This window comes from Archocentrus centrarchus, chromosome 3, assembly GCF_007364275.1.
Source record: "Archocentrus centrarchus isolate MPI-CPG fArcCen1 chromosome 3, fArcCen1, whole genome shotgun sequence".
Classification (NCBI taxonomy): domain Eukaryota; kingdom Metazoa; phylum Chordata; class Actinopteri; order Cichliformes; family Cichlidae; genus Archocentrus; species Archocentrus centrarchus.
This window is the reverse complement of record NC_044348.1, coordinates 35,230,790-35,251,707: the sequence shown is the minus strand read 5'-3', so window position 1 is coordinate 35,251,707 and position 20,918 is coordinate 35,230,790. Positions and strand designations below refer to the sequence as shown.

General features: G+C 43.6%; 1 protein-coding gene across 1 annotated transcript; it reads right to left on the bottom strand.

Moving 5' to 3' along the window:
- Window positions 1–760: 760 nt before the first annotated feature.
- On the bottom strand, window positions 761–19,219 carry hsd11b2 (hydroxysteroid (11-beta) dehydrogenase 2). Its single transcript, XM_030719091.1, has 5 exons — window positions 18,749–19,219; window positions 10,387–10,599; window positions 7,219–7,404; window positions 5,932–6,069; window positions 761–3,513 (listed from the first exon to the last, which is right to left on the bottom strand). Exons 1-5 carry the CDS (start codon window positions 19,029–19,031, stop codon window positions 3,107–3,109), a joined length of 1,227 nt encoding a protein of 408 aa, XP_030574951.1. The 5' UTR covers window positions 19,032–19,219; the 3' UTR covers window positions 761–3,106.
- Window positions 19,220–20,918: the final 1,699 nt, after the last annotated feature.

Sequence of the window (20,918 nt, the reverse complement as noted above, 5' to 3'; positions counted from 1 at the left end):
TCTTCAGCCTGATGATGGCCTCTTACACTTACATCATCTCTTTGGACCTCTTTCTGAGAATTACCGTGAAAATATAACAAATACAATTTTAACTTGAATAAATGCCAGGTATTTTATATCTGACCCCGCCTGGCCATGAAACAGCTGTCAGTGAACTGTCCAATTATTTTTGAACCTTTGAAAATGGGGGCGTGTATAAAAATGTCTGTAATTCCTCACAGTTTATGCAATACTTCTGATAAATCTTTTAAATTAAAGCTAAAAGTTTGCACTTCAGTCACAGCTTGATTGTTTGATTTGACGTGTTGGTTAAGAAGAATGACTGAAAGGATTGTTTGGAGTTTCTTCAGATTCAGAGCCTTCAGCTTTCAGGCCCCTCTTCTGTGGAACCAGCTCCCAGCTTGGATTCAGGAGACAGACACCCTCTCTATTTTTAAGATTAGGCTTAAAACTTTCCTTTTTGATCAAGCTTATAGTTAGGGCTGGATCAGGTGACCTTGAACCCTCCCTTATTTATGCTGCTATAGGCCTAGGCCTCCCTGAGCCTGGTTCTGCTGGAGGTTTCTTCCTGTTAAAGGGAGTTTTTCCTTCCCACTGTCACCAAGTGCTGCTCATAGGGGGTCGTTTTGACTGTTGGGTTTTCTCTGTATTATTGTAGGGTCTTTACCTTACAATATAAAGAGCCTTGATATGGTGTATATAAATAAAATTGAATTGAATTCTACCAAATATTTCACAAATCACAACAAAGGAAGAAAAGTCTGAAAAAGCCAACTTTATTTCTATCAAAGAATCAACCAAGTGAACATTTTACATCATGTTTTTGTTGTTTTTTCCTCATTTTTTATAAAAAGAAACAAAGTCACAATCTGAGTGGTGAGAAAAGAAACAGACACCATAAATAGTTTGATTCAAAATGGGCTGACGAATAAAACAAACAAAGCAACGAAACAACACAACACACAATAAAACAGAACACAGAGACGTGGGTAAGTTTTTGGAGGTGAGTCTGATGGGAGGCAGACTGTTTCCACAGAAACACAACACACTGTGCACAAAAGCTCATTTTCTAACTACATAGTGTATGCACAACTCAAAGCAACACTCCAGCATATGATACCATTTCTGCTCTGTGCATGTGTTCTAATAAAGTTTTGAGGTTTGAATTTTTGCATTCACGACAGGGAAAAAAAAAACCCCAAACTGCGACATGATTTATTGATCCATGTTAATCTTAAAGACGATGAAACAGGTTGAAGAAACCACTGAAGATCCTGAAGATGAAGTCAGAGTGAGAGAAAACAGTCGGCTGCGCTGTGAGAAAACAGCCCACTTTCTGCTTCCATGAGAATAAAAGAAATGTTTCCGTGGTTCTCTGTCAGGAACCCAGATGCAACTAGATCATCTGAAATTCAGAGGCAGAAAAGTTTCCAGTCTCAGACCAAAATAAAATTTAAGTTGAAAATCTACATTCATCACCAGAGTTAGTTGTGCTTTTATTTTGAAGGCTAAATGCGAGCAGGAAGTCTGATAAGCATCGTTTGGCTCTGAGGAGCAAACTTCTCAGCCCAGAATCAGATAATAAAGTTACTGTGTTTTGGTTTTGAGTGTAAAAACAAACTGAACGTGTGCTTTTGTTTTGAAATTATTCTGTGTTGAATCTGCTTCCTGCAGAAAACAAGCAGAGAGACCACAAGTGCAAATACAGTCTTTATATACCTGAAGAAGAACATGTTTGTATCTCTGTAGGAGATGGAGGGCGCAGCACTGCAGCAGCTCATTTCACCTGTAATTTAGCATCTCTGTAAAAAAAATCCCTGTTTGTTTCTGACTCTGTCATAACTAATGAGTTACATCATTTATTGATGTAATGCCATCACGCTGACGCAGTTGTTCTTTGTGGCTCATTGAAAACTTGTTTATCACCTTGATGTGATGAAACACCAGGAAACATAAACGAGGTCCTGCATCTAATCAGATCTGCTTCTAATAAATAAAAACTTCCTGCTTTTCTTCTTCTGATCCTTTTGTCTGTGGGGTGAAGCTGAACTCAACCTGTCCAGGTGTTAAAGCCGGTTACTGCCTTTACTGAGAAGCTCGACTTTGGCTTTGTTGCTAATTGACTGTGTTGAGCAGAGCCACAGTTTTCCTTCTCTTTCCAGTGTTTTCTGTACTGAATATAAACGTGGAGCTGGCTGAATTTCGGTAATCTCTGTACTGTATGCAGCAGATGTGAGGTTTCATTTTGTTTCCAAATGAGTGCTCTGAGGTTTTTAGCTTTAACTTTGTGACTTGTTGCTTTAAGATCCTCTCAGGTGTCTCAGCTCAGCTGCGATGTTGCTCTGGCTCAGACACAAAAGTGGCTCTTTCTGTGTGAAGATCAGCAGCATGAGTTGAATCGGTGCTGGGCCAGAGTCCACATCTAGAGTCAGACCAGACCCGTGTGTGATTTTAACCAGCAGAAGCTCCTTTAGACAGGAAGTGTTGCTGCTGTGGTTTCCATTCTTTGAATTGTGCAGTTTTGTTCTTTCACACTGCATATAATTTGATTTGATAATACATCAGCATATTTCAAGCTGAACTGAATCGAGGTGGATCTTAAAGTTACGTCACATATCTGTTCAAAACCTCCTCTGGGTTAAATCCTCTTTACATCTCTAGAACCACACTGACTGTACATGTGCTGCTGATGGGCCTTTGATCAAAAACGTTTTATTAAGATTCTGAAGCAAAATGAGAAAATAAGAGTGGTAGCAGTAACGAGTTTAACGAGCTGCTGTGGTGTTTGCTCCCCTGCTCTGCTGCTGTTTCTTCTTTCTCTGTGATAAAGGCACATGACGTCAGTGTGAACCTTACGGTGTTTGTACAGTACAGCTGATCTCGCTGACAGAGGTGACCTGTGGCTGCATCGGGCAGACCCCACCCCTAAACTCCACATGAGTCCTTGCAGGCCAGACAATACAGAGACAAACAGAAACCATTTTGGTGCATCACTATGTTCCCTTCAACAATTTAAAAAACATACAAAACGACAGGGTACAGCTCTATGAGTGAGTTACAGGAGTGGTCCTCTATCTGTAGGATAATGCCATCGATGTCGACTGTCTCACATCTGATGCAGCTTCTCCTCATTGTTGTTGTTATTGTGAAAGCTGAGGTTCAGATCGAAGGCCGACTGCTTCCCCAGAGCGCGCGGCAACACCTTCTTCTTCAAAAACAGTTTCTTCAGAAAGCGGTTGCTGACGCTGTAGGGGCAGAAGTTGTGGATGAAGTACGTGAGGCCTAAGCCGGGACCCGCATAGTAATGTGCCTGAGGCTGCAGCTCCAACAGGGCCTGTACGATGGTGTCGACCACGGGCTGGAGGTTGGTGGGGGCCTTGCTGGCGAAGCTCTGGAACAGATCCTTGGTCTCAGTCAAGTACTCCTCACCGTACTCCTCAAGCAGCGCTGGGGACAGATTCTGCAGCAGATGCTTGTGCTGTTGCTCCCAGTAGGAGGCGTTACTGGACTGACCTGCAGACAGAAGAGGCCAGTGTTACCATGGCAGCAACCATGACAACAAACTCCAATATTACAGCTTTTTAACTGTGGCATTTAATGTGAACATTCACAAATGCATAAATAAGCAAAATGCTGAAAAGGTCCGATTCTGGCTGCATTTTTATTCAAACTAAAGGCGTGACTGTAGCTGCTGGAGTAGTGGGTGTTCATTTAAATATATTTAAGTCTGCATAGACTCGGTAGCTTGGACGCTTCATTCCCCTGCCTCAGTGTGCGCTGTGACTCAGCTGCAAACACACTGTTTAACTGTTAAACACAGTGTCAGCAGGTCTTTGGAAAGTTCACGGCTCAGTTGGCCACCAGCCAAAGGTCCGAGTAACAGCAGGATTAGGAGCTTAAATACAAACCTGTTTTTTCAGGATTAAAGTGTAAACAGACGGATAAAATGTGCCTCTGCCAGCTCGCTCTTTACATCACCGCCATTACAGCAGCGATGGGAACTTTTTGTGTTCTATCGTTTCCTGTTTAAGCTGCTGTTTGGTTTTATTATTTTTGAGGACCCACGAGAAAACAGCTTATGTGTGCCAGTTACACAACACTGGTGAACACTACCCCCCCCCCCCCCCCCCCCTATTTTTATTACAGCTGAGAATAAGTGGACACTTCTTGTATCACTTAAAGTGAATTACCACATGACCAATAAGATAGTAAAGTGTAGTAAAGTAATTTAGAGCTTAAGGTTAAAACTTGCAGCTCATAATTGCTGATAAGCTAACAGCTCTGAGTTTTCCGCGAGGATGTCTTTTACTGCAGCCTTTAATGACTTGTAAGGCCATTGAGGCAGCTGATCACAGTTTTGTCAAACCTAATAAATAATGAAAAAATAATCAGCTTTTGTTTAGTTTGGATCAATATTAGCAACCCTACTAAGCATCATGTAAGTATTTACTTTTAATATTCTTTGAACAGTCAATTTCTATGCCGATGACACCATCACATACAACATAAGAAATCTACAAGTTACAACCTGCTCTTCATTACTGCCAATCAACTTATTTAATATTTGTTGAGTTCCTACAGAAGCACAGAAAGAACACAAGGTATTTTATACTTTTTAAAAGTTTATGAAAATATGATAAATACTGTTTAGTTTTGGCTTAATATTGAATTAATAACCTCTAAAATGTCATTAACCCAATTAAGCATAACAAAGCCTACTTTATTTGCATGGAGCAGTGAGTCTCATTGATTTGGTTGATGCTCAGGCAGCAAACATTTACAACAAACTTCAAGTCTGAGAAGTATGCACTCATAAAATACTCTAATACACACAGAAAAGTGTAGTACTGGTACTTTTCCTAAGGCAAAGAATGAAAATACTTCTTCCACCACCGGTCCCTCATTGTGATCTCGATCTTCTCTACATTTCAACATGATGAAGTTGTTGAGTTGTTATTTTGGTCAGACTCTTGAGCACAGCAACTGCAGGACAAAGTGAATTACTGAGGCATGCTCCCTCCCTCTAATCATATCCATCCATCCCAAAAGAGTTTCGAAATCACAAGTCAGCACTGTGAGTGTGTGTGTGTGAAAACAGATGGTCCATCCCACATGTGTTCCTCATTATGAGAGTACTCTCCTCAGCAGGAGGCCTGTCATTGTGTTTGACATGAGGCCAAACCACAGTGTAAAAGTCCTGGAGGACGAGGAGTGCAATTTATTTCTGACTGATCCAAATTAATAAAGATCTGAAGCTTGTTTCTACATCTCACCTCAGCACTCATTGAGCCATTCATCGCAACTTGTCACCTTCTCTGGAAGGTTTGGCAGCCAAACTAAAGTTTTGATACTCCAGTCATCACTTTTACTTTTTGAACCCCGATGTGACGGCTTTAAAGATTAGTTTACTTTACTTCTTTACAGATTTCTCAGTCCTGTGCTGGAGGACAAACTGGGAAATCAAAATGGGAATTATTGTTCATTCCATCCAGTTATGTGCACATTACAAGTTGGTCTGAAGACAGCGAGTGTTGTTGGTACCAATAAACCATTGCAAAAAAGAGATGATGCAATTCAAAAAAATACACCATCCAAACATCAAACACTGTAAAATAAAGTTGTTTCTTTTAGTTTCATGCATCTGGTTTTATAACACAAGATTCACTTAATTTGATTAAGACTTCCAAATGGAAGAGAAGAAATATTAAATGTTGCAGGACCGTTGATTGAGCCTTGGGGAACTCCTATAACTTCTATCATATGAAAGTATCACATAAAGAAAACATAAATTAAGTTTGTTTCCATCCATTTTAAAGCAACCCAAAGCAAACAGGAAGTGACCTAAGTGGTCTGACCACATAATCCTGCTCATCCCTCTGTAAACTATGGCACATGAGGTGAGTTGAGGTATTCAGGGTTTGGCACTGGTACCTGTCTTGTATGAGGATGGCAGGATGGTGGATACTTGGACTCCCCAGGGCTCCAGCTCATGCCGCAGAGTCTCTGTGACGAGGTTCAGAGCTGCTTTTGATGCTCCGTACGCTGCCAGGCAGGGAAAGGGCTGGTCACCTAAGAACACAAGGAAAGCTTCAGCACGACCTCTCTCATTCAGCACGCAGTAAGAAACAGGCCGGACTTTCAGCTATTTCCTTATGTGCTTGTTCTGAAGCTCTTAGCTGCATCTCACTCCACCCACAAGCTTTTTTTATTAATGCTTTTATTTTTCTCTTTGCTTGATGCCTTCATCTTGTGTTTGCACAGGTTACTATTTGGTACTTTTAGTGTATTCAACCACCGGTGAGTGACATCTACAGGTACTCAGACGGTCTACCAGATGAAAATGAAAAAATGTATTTTGTTTCTGTTTTTGTGATCAACAGACTACATCAGTTCACTCAGTCAAACTGGACCAAAATTTGGACGTAAACATGTAAAAATCACAAAATGCAGAAAGTGAAATTTGTCTAAAACTGAATCAACATAAGATGCAAAAACAGATCACCGGTCGGACCCTCAGACATGACTGAGACCGCCTGAATAAAATTCTGACAAATTAGGAAACATGACCAAATTAGCTGTGTAATAATAACACATATAAGTCTCACAGAACCCATGAGTTCTTCTCTTGGCTGTCCTGGTTATTTCTTTCATCCTGGGAGCAGCAGCTCCTGCTCATAATAATTAGTGTTATGTTGAAGGAAACTTAAAAATAGTAAAACTCTCAGGCAGGTTCTGACCCGTCCCTGGATTTGTGGTTTGTTTTGGAAAGACATCAAACACAGTGCTATCTGACTGAGATATGAGTCTAAGACAGAGGACGATATTTGACTCGCACAGATGTTTTCAGTGTTTTTAGGACCCAGAGGGTGAACTCTTCTTCTTTCTTCCTCACCACACACAGAGAAACCGTTAAACCCTGTCTGAAAGTCTAACCCACAGCAGATGACCGTGGAAGCTGCTGAGCTCATTAATCGGGCCCGGGGATGAACCTTTCTGACTGGCTTGGTTGCACTGTGCTGTTCTGGCATGATGACAGAGTCGGGTTGGGCAAACAGACGGGCAGCAGCTCTGTTTGTTTGCTTTGGCAGTTTGAAGGCAACAGCCGGTTCAAGTGTGGTTCACTCGCTCTGGAACATTCAGTGAAGATTTATTACAGCATCTGAGTGTGTGTGTGTGTGTGTGTGTGTGTGTATGTGTGTGTGTTTCTCAGACACACACCGGCTGGGCTCGAGATGGTCACGATGCGTCCTTTGGCCTGTCGCAGCAGTGGCAGGAAGGCCTTGGTGACACTCAGTGTGCCGAAGAAGTTGACCTCCATGCAGCCACGGTAGTTGGACATGAGTGACAGCTCAGCATCTCCGAAGTTCACACACATGCCGGCGTTATTCACCAAAGCCCACAGACCTGCCAAACACACACACACACACACACACACACACACACACACACACACACACACACACACACACACACACACACACACACACACACAGAGCAGAGCAGAGCAGAGGTTAGGAAATGACCAAATAAAAGCAATAAAGGTAAAACTGACAAAAAAGGTGAATTTGTCACATTTGCTCAGGAAACGATGAATTAATGACACGATTGTGATTTTCATATATTTAGAAATTTTTTTAGGGGGCGGGGCCTTTGACTGTTTGTGTTTTCTCAGGTACTACTCCTTTATTGCTTTAGTAGTACTTCAAGTATTACTTGTTCTCCAAGTATTTCTATTTGATACTACTTTAAAATTTACAAATATTTTTGCACACCCGTCCTAATAAAACGTGTCGCATTTCCACCTTCAGAGGGTTTATTGGAGTTTTTTTGTTTTAATTATCGAGCTGATTGATAGAAATGTAATTATGGAATTAAAAAAGCAGATGGTTGAAGTAGCATTGCTTCTGTGTAAGATAGAGTACCTTCTGTACACTAACTTTTAAGATTATATTTAATAAACATGTCTTTGGTTTCCTCGTGATGAAGCATATTTGCTCTGTGGTGCTTTTGATTGATGTCTTGGATTCGCAGTGAACATGTGGAGGCCTGTTGTGTTTTCTCAGAAGTTTTATGTAACATTTGTCCTGCAGACCCTCAGACTGCCAACACACTGAGCTGCGGTGCACCGTAAACCTGTCTCGCTCTCTCTGTCTCGCTCTGCTTGTGTAAACAAGCCTCGCTCATCCTCATCTGAGGTGACCGACCCACAATCCCAGGCTTTGTTTCAGAGGCCACTGTGGGAACTTTGTTTAGGTCTGAGCTGATGACAGATAAGCAGGCAAACAACATCCCGGCTGGCAGGCGGTCAAACATGTCAGCGACGCACCCAGGTAACTTCCAGTGGGTCGTGGTGAAAAGGTCAAACCTGAAGTTTCCAAACAAGAAGGAGATCGAACAACTGCGAGCTGAGACCGGCTCTGACCTGATGATAAAACTAACATCATGAAACCGAAGCTGCTTGAAGTAAACTGCAGTATTTTATCATAAAAAGGAACAATAATGTCTCTTCAGTGGTCATTAATGAACACTTATTACCACTTTAAGTAGAACGCAGGTTTCCCTGCAGAGGCCTCTCTTGGACTCATGTTTTGTTCAAGCACCGTGTTGCTCAATTACTGGTTATCTATGAAGAGGCTTTCCAGATTTTTTTTGCTCCTGGGAACACTTGATGCCTTAAAAAGAGTGCTCTGTCCTCACCGTATTCCATGCTTATAAACATTTTATTGCAGTTAACTACATAATCAGGTGTGTGCACCTTTCTAAACTCTGTCCAGTCACCTTCCAGACATTTTAATGGCGATTCAAACAGAAGATAGCAGACCGACGTTTGGAGCCAGAACAGAGAATCATTTTCTAAATGAGACATTTAACAGACTTACAGAATTTTCTAAAAACATGTTTTCTTTTAGCAATTATAGGAAATTTTATGGGAAAATTGCAATTTGAGCTTAAATTAAAATAAAATGAAGCTCTGAATTCTCTGCATTCATTTGTTAGAAATCTCAGAGGAAGCCACAAAAGTTTGATGAGCCGGGTCCTTACAACGTGACTGCGGCCAAATTTATGTCCCAACAACACGAGTAAAACAAGTGCACACTCATAAACCCACACACATGGTTCCAGAGTGTGTGTCAGTGACCTTTCCTTCCAGCTTTTTTATTACATCCACACACGCACACACACACACACACACTGTGCATATCCTTAAATGACTGGGACATGAGGCCAGCGCTCTAAGATGTCTAATTACAAAGCCAGTGGGTGCTGCAGGCTGAGCCAATCACAGAGTGAATGAGCACACTGATTCCTGCGTAGGAAACACGAGACACCTCCGCTGCACCTCTCAGACGCTCCTCTGCTCTCAGACCAGTGCGGCTGTTTGCAGTTATTTTGTTGTCGAAGCGCCTCCTCTGCCACTTGTGCCCCTTAATGATTTCCTAGAAGGCTGCTGGACAAACTCCACCACGCATTCCTGTGGATCTCTGCTCGCTCTGAACCGGCACACTGTGCAGAATCAGCAGAGCGTTTAAAGGAGCAGTCCAGCAATTTCAGACACCAATAAACCGTTTTCCTTTCGAACTTTGAACTTGTGACGTTCTCCAGAAGCTCAGCGGGCGATTAAACGTTATCACGCTGGCACGACACCTCATGTCAGCTCACAGGTTCACTGACAGGTCATTGACACCTGCTCCCTGCAGATTGTTGTTGTCCTACTCCAGCCTCATTTAACCCTTAACCGCCCACGTCTGCACCACATCACACCCGATGCCATTCACTCAGAGGCACTCAGCTCCCTGCAGTCAAGACATTTATTGCTGCTAAGGCTGGAGGTTTCCTTCCTGGCATTTATAAATATGTTATTATTATTATTTTTTAGCCTTTTGATGAAACGGTTTTGCAGAGGAAGATGTGCCTGAAACTGGAGACCAGGAGATGTTTCATTATCAGAACATTTCAAAAATCAGAAAGATATCCAGAAGTAAGGTTTTTGTTCCATCAACATCTGGACTCCAGAGGTTTGTTCTTTTTACAGGGTCAAATGTCTTTTTCAGTTTTTAAGCTCAATAAATAATCTCTTTCTTTATCGAACCATACAGAATATATCAAAGTAAAACTTGGAATTGTTCCTATTTTCTTTGGATCTGCTTCTAAAACGACGTTCCTCTGAAGAAGCTTTGATGATAAATCAGTACAGTGTGGAATATTTTTAACACTGCAGGAGTAATTTCAGACATCAAACACTCAAACCGCAGCGATAAGAACAACCGACCATCCTAACTTATGACTTGAGGAATGGTGCGTGGAGGCAGCTCCATCAGACCCACTAATCCACCTCCCAGCAGCTGTCTGGTTTGAACTGATGCAGGATAAGATGGTAGTCTTTACCTTTGAGCCCCAGTTTGGCCTTGGTGTCCAGCAAGGCCTGCTGCACCTGCTGTGGCTGGGTGATGTCCACCTGGAAGAGGGTGAGGCGGGGCGAGCAGGTTCTCTGCAGCTCCCTGGCTCCATCTCCATTCAGATCCAACACTGTGGCGAACACCTCAAAGCCCAGGAAGTCCAGATGTTTTACTGCCGCGTTCCCAAAGCCGGAGTCGCAGCCTGCAGGGACACAGGGAGCATTTATGTCTCTTGATCACACCAACTGCACAACTACATATAAAAAACTCAGGTTACACAAGTTACACACAAGCAGAGATTAAGTGCAACAAAAACAGATTATTGTGTCGAGGAGGAAACCTGCCTACAAATTGCTCTGGAGGGAAAAGCTGTGGAGACCAGCTTTTCCCTTTTTCTGAAGCCAGAAAAAATCTAATGCACGAATGTGGATTTCAGAAACGGGCACTGGTGTTCGGTGTTAGCAGCTCAGGAGATTTCTGGCAAATGATCAAATGAAAACTTCAGCAGCAAATGAAAGTTTCCTGTAAAGTTCTGGGACTCGAGTCAAACAGTTCACGGCTCCTGAACCAGAGCCTTCATGAAGCAGCTGCTAACAAGACAAACACAAAGCATTTAAAAACAGACAAAATGAGCACTCAGACGCAGGCACAGCAGCTTGTCCCTGACTCCAGGCTCCGCCTCTGCTACCTGCTGTGTTATGACAGCTTCCTGGTTCAGACGCTGCTTCAGCTCCAGAAACGTCCCTGAAAACCTGAACAAAAGAGTTTCTGTTGTTTTAACCTCAGATTCTGGATGTGAAGCTGGTCTCTGTGCTGCACTCTGGAAGTCCTCCATCCACTCCCGACTCCTCCGTCAGAATCCAGTATCTAGCCCAAGGATACTTTGACATGCAGACTGGGATTGAACCACCAACCTTCTGATTAGTAGATGACCTGCTGTGCCTCCTGAGCCACAGCCACCCTGATTAGATGTTTGATTTGGATCTTTTGGGGATAATTCGTTGCCATTGTGAGATGAGTAAAACTGGACATTTGTAATCATAATTTAATGATTCATATAAAACTGAAATGATAATTTTAAGATTCTCAGACATGGGATGAGACATGCATTCATTTATTTCATTGCATGTTTTTCTGTTATTCCCTGATTAGAGGAAGGAGCTGTTATTTTCACTCAAACTTTATAAGGAACAAACTGCCGAGCCCGCGTGTTCACACCCCCACATATGTTCCTGAGTCCCTCAGAAACAGCCACCGTTGGGATCTGTCACGTACCCCGCAGTGTGCCCAGTTTCCCAGAAGTCCCGGTCCTACAACCTGATCCACAGCCGTACTCGCTGTTCTGTTTGTTCTTTTGTGCAGCGGGTGTCTGAAAGAGCTCTGCTGGCGAGAGCGTGGAGGTGCTGGCACGCTGTTTCTATCCGTGTCCTTGGAGGATTTCCAGAGTCACGTCCTGAGAAAAAAAGCTGCTGAGTGAGGGTGAAATAAACACCTCAGCCCTGCTCCACGCCGCAGAAACACCTGAATCACAGCCGCATGCGCTTTCTGCCGACTTCCACTGGAAGTCCGACTGCCAGGATTATTTTGAGCTGCTTTGTTGTTGTGACCAGCCTGACAGCTGATGACAGAGGTACATGTGGGAGGGGGGGGGGGGGGTTATCATTGTCTTTTAGCTCTCAGACTCAAACAGAGTCAGAAGAGCACATTTTTAAACTGTGGCGTTTGAAAAACGACCTCAGAATTACAGCTGCTTTCCCCACATGTGTCAGTGTCAGTTCAATAACATCAAGAATCATTTTATATTTGAATAAAGTCTCGATGCTCACCGAATCTGCACATCATGCACCATGTACCCCTGTACACACAGGCCCCTGCAAAGGGCCAGCACATACACCCGAGGGTGTAGGAGCAGGAAAGTAAAGAGCTCCTGTTACCACGTTGATATATCGTGTTTGTGTGAGTCTGCAGGCATGGAGCCTGACTAATGAACAGTCTTCCTGTGTTAGCCCTGCCGAAGAGTAAACAAGTTCTTCTGACGCGGATCCTCTTGCTCTTGCATAACACATTAATTTGATATTTCTGCTTAGAGGGGTTGTTGCATCATCCTGTTCATTTTTGCTCCCCCAGGAGCTGTTGATTACTGCGATCAGATTCCCGGTGTGTTGGCAAAGATGATGGAGAAAGGACAGCGCTGGGGGAAACCACAGCTACAGAAACAGTAAGACCTGCAGTTTGTCACAGCATGCTGTGCTTTGAGGTCTGAAGCAAACTGTGGTTTTAAGAAAAGAAAACTTCTCAGAGATGGTTTGATTTGTCACAAATTGTATGTCAAGGTGTTTGAGATACTGTATGATCAGGGTCTGCTGGCCTACTGGCCACAGGAACCAACAAAACAAAAATCATGTTGACAGCTTGAGGTTGAAGGTTTGGAGCTGGATATGTGACTGTGGCACTGCAGCAAAAAAGATCCGGGTCTAAGGAGGAGCGGCGCTGCAAAACCTGGCCGAGGTTCTCACGGGATCCTGAGATTAAGAAATATGTGCAGAGACAGAAGAAAAACAGATGAATGAGGTCAAAAGCACTGGCCTAAATATCTGTATTTCCATCTTTAGAGTCAGATCATAGACAGGAGAACTGACTCACTGCCTTTTAAAACCAGAAGTCCTTGTTGGGGATCTTCACCCAGAGGTTCTGGGTGTCCATGAGGGGGTTTCTCAAAATCCACGATAAAGAGATCATCTGTTAGGTTGTTACGGTTCTTTCAAATGTTCTAGTTATCTTTAATGAGGGACTAGAGATAACTGATGAGGTTCTATAAGAGCAGAAAACTCTTTTAAGAACTCTTAAAGAGTTTTTCAAGAGTTTTTTTGAAGAGTATCTTCAAGAGAGATTCTTGAAATTCTGGAATATCTATTTGGGACACTCTAACACAGAAAATAGGTTAAACTATTAAACGTGAGCCCAATAAAGTGAAAATTGTGAGATAAAAAGTCAGAATTGTGATATTCCAGCAACAGATATTACGGAAAGGGTGATAGCATACATTTATTCTGGACTTGGAAGGTCATTGGGGTATATAATCCAGCTGTGAGACACACCTGGAAGTCATCAGAACTGTAGTAGTATCACATTCACACTTCATAACTATGGCCATAGAACTTGATCATTAACACAGGGAAGAACTGAGGAATGTAAGTATGAGAGTTATGGGTGTCACACAGAGTTCAAGAAACTCACAGGAGCTTCTAGCAGGAGTAAATTAGGCTACGAGAATGTTTGCTGAGCTCAGTGTCTCTGCTGAGGAGATGTTTCTATCGACCAGCTGGGAGATTGCAATGGTTTTCAGGGTGCTCCAAAGCATACTTTTGTAATGATTTATGGATCCGAGGCCAAGATGGGATCATTAGAGTCTGGGTATCCTTGATACGGTTGGAGGTCCTTAGGAGCAGTACTTGAAAAAGGTTTAGGAGCATTTTCAGCCCCCTTTCACTTTTGATGACCATCTGATCTTTTTCTTGAATGGACTCAGACTGAACACGCCTGCAAATGAAAATGTTCCATGTCATTCTATCAAGATTCAGCCTGAGAGATCGAATTTGTGTGGAAACTATGGATCTGCACTAGAAATGAAAACTTTAATTGAGTTTGTTGGGTTTGGTTGCACAGCACGTGTTTCCATTGACCAAGCCAACAATGGGACTCAGAGTTTTGGTGTCTGTCCCTGCTGATTTCAGATCAGTGAACATGGTTTGGTCACTCCTTGCCTCCCACGGTCTTTTCATGAACACCATAGTTTCGGTCCAGATATTGAGCAATGCTTTCTGATACTTTCTGTTATTTATTTGATTGCATAAAGAATCATTTCATGTGTTTGAACCCAATGAAGGAAGAGAGGTTGCCATTTTTTCATCACGTGGAAATTCATCTGTAACAAACTGTCGTCCAACTGTTAGCAGAGGTCAAGACGGGAAAGCTCACCAAGGCTTCAGCTTCTAACAATCACCAACAAAGACTCTTAATGTGCTGAAGTGCATTACACAACACGTCATCCTGGATGCAGCCGCACGGTTTCGAAAATGCTCGACTACGTGGATAAAGTCAGACAAGGAAAGTGACACAAAGTGAACTCAAACGCACTCTCTGACTACATTTACACAACTCTGAACTCTGATGAACTTTCTGGTCAGCCAAGTAGCTGAGATGAAAGAGGAGAAAAAAATGGGCAGCAGAATAAAAGAGTGCAACAGATAATAGGGCGGAAAGTGGGAAAAATGTTCTAAAAAAGGGAATTGGCACTAAGATTAAAGGAAGTAAAAATGTAGAGAGAAAGAAAGAAAAAGAGCTGAGCAAAGAGAGTGAATTAAAGAAAAATGAGGAAAGAATGAGGGCACATGAAACAAAAAGAAAACAACAAACAAGTGAAAGAAAGAAAATCTAAATACCTAAAGGTGAGGTTACAGATCTCTTGGCCAGATTTTCCCTGGTTAAATAAAGGTTAAATTAGAAAAAATAAAATAAAAATGCAGCTGTTTCGTCTCGGAGAAAGGGATTTGATGAAATGTGTAGTTTAGATATTCATGTTCTCACTCAGGATGAACTGGGGACGGTGGGCCACAGGGACAGCACAGCCAGGGTTGCTTTTAGCAGCGTTTGTCTGTGAGCGTGATCGAAGTTCATGAAATGTGATGGAGAGTTGAAACCTGAGCGATGAAAGAAAGCGTTACAGTTTGAGGGTGCACTGGACTCCAGCTGCCAGCCTAGGACTCTGATTTTGGGCTCAGTGTAGGATGAAGCAGGCAGCATCTGATGGTGAAGCTTTTAAATGTGCTTCTGATTACTGCTGTGTACAAAGTTTGTCAAAAGTCTTCATCTTAAGGCCTCTTTCATGAGCCGTTTTGACCAAGTCTCTCTTCCCTCCCTCCCAAAGAGGTTTCTTTAACATGTTGGCAGGACATCAGCCTGCAGCGCTGCCCGGTCACCGAGTCCTGTGACTTCAGCCCTCATCCGTTGAAAAATGTGCCTCTGTGCAGAACAAATCAACTTGCTTTCTAAGAGGTTTACTGCGGCCTTTTGTTCCACCCCCTGCTCTTATTTCCTGATCGACCAAGCGCTGACCCTAACAGCTTTCAGCAGAGCCAATTAAGAACGATCTGTTGGTTCGGATCTGGGATCTGGACCAGCTTTAAATCTCCTCTTAAATATTGCCCCCTCTACTGTACTGAAGCCAGTGTTCAAAGGGCCATGAGAGTGGGACAGCTTCCAGACCGTAATCAGACCCCAAATAACGCTGTACAGCCTGTGAAGGAGTCGGTGGTCGCATGATGTGGTTTGTGTGCAAAGATGTGAGGCTGCATCTTGTAAAGGCCACGTGTGCTGCACTGATCTTCATGCTTGGTCATGTGTCAGAGATCTTGATCTTGCCACAACAGCAGACAATCTTCTGAAGCTCAGCCGTCAGACTGCTTACTCTGCGGGACATGTTTGTCCTGGTTTGGGATTACTCTGAAACGGTGCCACGACGGATGTGTACAATCAGGCGTGTGAATTTACTTTTACTGAGATAGATGTTAGAGGAATTTAGGTAACACTATTAAATCTACTGACCAAGCGAATGGGCTCAGAGTAGGTCTGAGTTCAGTCGGTTAAGATTCTCTTTGTATGACTACAATTTGTAGTCTTTTGGTGAGTAGCTACTATAAGATGCTTTGGTCTTAGTTCCTCTCTTTGTATTGCTATTTCATGCTGTCACCCTAACGGTATTTATTTTATTTCTCCTTCACTTCGAGTCCTCCTGTATCCTATCATCATCTGTCCCCTGTGGGGTAAAGCAATGTTGGAACCAAGTGGATCGACTGACACTGAGACCCATTCGTGGCTAACATCTGTGTTTCTGCAGGTCTGCTGATGGACGGATGATGAGTGACGTTGCTGCAGCTTATTGTATGAACTTGAACAGCTCAGTGAGTCATATTTGTTTAACCTAGATTTCTTTCCTCCTGATCAAATGAGCACTCCTTCCTGTGTGGGAGGCGGCTGCTGGAGATTTGGACCCCACCTTTGTTCAAAGTGTAAAGATGTTTGCATGAAATACGGTCGGTCTGGAGGAGCTGCAGCTCAGTGACTTATGATGACATTAATGAACATCATGTCTTTTATTTGTTTTGAAAACCTTCTGAGACGGGTTTAACCTGCCTGTGTTTGTGTAAACGTCTTTATGGAAATGCTGCAGTATTTTGGGTTTGGGATACTGTGCAAGTTTCAGCAAATATGAGAGCAGCTCACACTGACAGGACCTGCTGCTAAATAAGTGTTACTGTAGTTTACATTCAGCTGTGCTGAAATATGACAGTGCTGGTAATAGTTTTATATGTAAAATGATCTCTTTGCCCATGTGTCTGTTGTTGGGGATCATCATCATCATCGAGGTGAAAATAAGGAGCATTTGTAAAAAGTGGAAGTAGCCACCAAGCCATCGCCCGCTGGTTTGTGAAGTCAGGTTTTGAAGTATTATTATATGAGCCATATTATGACTGCTTTAAAATGCTTCATAAGCTCCAAACTGCTGTGTTCACCTGTGTGGCACGCACCTGCCAATCAGAGCAACCACACCTTTAACTTTATACCTTGATTGGATTCAATCAGGTGAGTTATAAAAAAAAAAAGAGAGAGAAATGAGATGTGGGGATAATAAAAAGTGTTTTAAAACAGGTTCTAAACACGTTTATTTCTACTGTAAATTTGGGGGTTTTACTGAGCCGAGCTCTGGGGACTCGTGTTTGGAGCGAGCCTCAAGTGGCCACTAAAGGAAGTGCAGCTTTTGTTGCACTTGTGTGATGACCCCTTGAAGGGACTGGTGGAAGAGGTGACTGACACAGCAAAAAGTTCTCTCCACGTGCACTTTTTATCTACTCAAATGTGATTGGGCAACTCCTGAAATCTTGTACCTGGCACAGATCGTGCTCGTGCTGATGTCTGTTTACATTTTCTTGCCCTAACTTCTCGAATGTGAGGCCGAGAGAACGTCGTTTGGACATTTTTTGCTTTTTTCCAACTTATTCATGACCAAAGAAGTAATAACTAAAGGAAACAACGGGCAGCTGTATTAATAATGAACCAAGCCTCAGTTGAACACTTCTCAGTAGATCGAGGCAGATTTTAGTGTTTGACATTTACAGGGAAGCAGCAGGTAATTTAACAACAGCTGAGCGTCGTTCTGTCTCCACAGTAACGGCTGTTTTCTACCTTTCGGGTTACCTGAGGAGCAGTTTGGGAAAGTTTCCACTATATGTGTGCTCCTCTGGAGATTACTCGAGAGTACAGTTACACAAAAGCAGAGTGGTGTTATTAAACCGACACATTAATCTGCAGATCTGATTATCTCGTTAACTATGACACAAAGAGGCCCGGGCCAGCTGGCCGTCAGGCAACGAAAATGTGATTAAGAGAGGGAGGTCAGCCCACACACACATGCATGCACAAACAGACCCATGAATATTAGTCTCCTATCAGGCGGAGCTCACATATCAGAGAGCAGGAACACTCGTCAATAATCTGCAAACACACCAGTGATGCTTCCTCCATGACTTCTATTGTGATGGAAACCCCCCCCCCTCCCCACAGGTGCCTATTGTTCATAAAGTTTATTCCCTGTCACACACAAACAGAGAGCCGGCACACACCGCTTCCCTTTGGGATCAGATCGCCTCCTTGATCCGAGCAGTGATACGATTGGTTTTTAAAGGGGGCTCAGTGCACCGTGACCTCGTCTGTGATCATTTACACAGACCTGCTCCTTTTAAGCTCTTAAAGACCCCAGAGGCTGTCTTCTGTGTGAAAGCTGACTAATATTAAGCTTTAATGCTGCATTTCATGTGTTTCTGCTTTGCTTTTACACACGTCCATAAAATTCAAACTGCAAATCAGAGAACACAATCTTTCTCAGGGGAAAACAAGCATTGCTTAAATTGCATGGTGCTGCTGAATGCATTAACTCTCAAAAATACATTTTTTCTGGCAAAATGTGATGATGTGGCTTTCAGAAAATGACAAAGTTTGCCTCTTTTCAAGCACAAGCTGCTGGTTTTCATGCTCTCAGATCATCTGCAGGACTTGAACAGTTACGGTTTCCTGACCTCTGACACTAACAGAAGCTTTTATCATCGAGGACAAATGAGGCGGATTTTCCCTAAATGCACTGGTGGGTTTCCCCTCACAACAACTAATAAAAGCACCAGTTTCCCTGCACACATGCTGATGTGAAAAATGCCTCTACAAACCAGAATAAAGGCACAAATGTCTGATTTCTTGCATTGATAAAAACACCTGAATGAGTGGGAGGTGCCTCCTCCTACCTGTGATGAAGATGGCCTTGCCGTGGGCCGGTAGCATGGCTCGTGGCTGGCCAGTTCTGGTTGCGGAGCAGAGGCAAAAGGTGATGCCAAACAGGACCAGCAGCAGCACGGCCGGCAAGCAGATCGCCCACAGCCTCTCCACCAGCACGGTGGCCCCCAGCCAGGCCACCACGGTGGAGGCGGCATTCAGGTGTGAAGCCAAGATCTTCTTCATGGCTCCGCCGATAACTACAGTCACAACGGCCAGGTAAATCCAGAAGGGGAGAGTGTAGTCTTCCATCATTGAGAGTGCTTCTTCACCTGTTCTACCTGTCTGTCCTTGTTTACTGCAGCTGCAAGTTTAAAGCGTAAAGAAAAGGAGTGTGCTGTCCCCTCTCAGTAACTCAGTCTTGGTGTGTGTGTCTGTTGCTCTCGCTCTCTGCTGCACACAGTCCCTCTGACTCTGTAAGTGCTGAGGAGCAACCGGTGCACAGCCCGTCGGCTGCTTCTCTCACTCACTGTATATATAGACGAGATCTGCAGGGGAAAGAGGAGGGACCAAAGGCTGCAGCCCTGCATCTAATCTGCCCCCCCCCCCCCCCCCCCCCCCCCCCCCCCCCCCCCCACACACAACACACCCACACACACACACACACACTGAGGGAGAGAAAGAGAGAGAGAGAGGGAGAAAGAGAGTCTGGCTCGAGAACAATTGTGAATATGAATCACCTGAAGATTTGTCAAAGTTTTTAAGCAATAAAAGAAATTTTAAGATAAGACTGAACCTTACACACACACACACACACACACACACACACACACACACACACACACACACACGCACACACAGTCAGATGATTTCTCCTGATAAAGTTTTATGAGTTTCACAGGTCAGACGTAGCCCTGACTCGTGGAGCAGCTGATCTGAAAGCTGCCAGAAGTGGAGATTCAAGGTTTTTCACTCAGTCCTTAGACTGACTGTTAGACTGAAAGCTCACAGTAAAATCTGAATACTGTTTAAAAAAGACACTAAAATAAAGATAATCCCAGTTCAAGCTGGAAACAGGATATTCCTTTGCTTTTTGGGCCAACTGCAGCTCACTTCACCTGGTCTTCACCTGTGTTCAGTAACTGTTAGTGGACCTTATGTTGGGCTCAGTGGTTCAAGAATGAACTGTCATGATTGAACTTTGTGTTGAACTAACCGTACCACGTGGTGCTCATCAGTGGACTGAGATAGATGACCGATTAGGTTATTGATTAATTGTATTCAGTAACGTCAGCAACTACAAGCAGTGTGCTTGTAAAGGTCAACAAAAAAGTTTGGGTAGGGGCTGTTTCATCACGCTGCTGCACATCGTGCAAAAATGTTTGAGCTAAACCTTCAGACAACAAGCGATGCAGTGTTTGGAGAAGCAGCAGCCTCGATTAAGGATGTTTCAGGAATCCGATGCTTCCGTCATGACTCAGGTCGGATATCAAACTGGAACTGCTCTGACAGATATTCTGCAAGACGAAACCACAACAGGAACCTCATCACGGTGAAACCTCCATAAATACTCAGAGAAAATCAAATCTTCTCAGAAATCTGTCAGCGTGTGAGAGGCGGGGTACACCTGTACAGGTCACCAGCCTGTAGCAGGGTCAACACAGAGGGACAGACAACCATTCACACCTGTGGGCAATTTAGAATCACCAGGTGGACTGAAGCTGGAGTACCCAGAGAGAACCCACGCAGACACGAGGAGAACATGCAAACTCCACATGGAAACAGGCTCTTCCTCTGCAGTTCTGGGCTCACTGAACAGTTAATAAGACCTGCTCCAGCTGCTCCAGCTGAGGCTGACCAGACAAAGGAGACTTGGAAGTGTTGGACTTTCCTCTGACTGAAACTTGGCTCAGTAACAACTTCCTTGACCCATTTCAGTTTCGTGCTTGAGCATTCCAGCCAGGAGGTGGCCTGCTCTCTGATTAACGGCTGCTGAGCTGCAGCCAAATGCTGTCAAGGTCATTTTGACAAGACGTCCCATGGCTGTTAGCAGAACTGTCGACTTCACGGTCAGAACGCTGCACTCAAATAAAATACAGTGTGTTTGTCCTTCGTGTAACTCAAGCCAACCGTTAACCTACATCATTTTAATTTTTTATGTTAGATGTATCTGAATGTCACCCCCCCCCCCCCCCCCCCCCC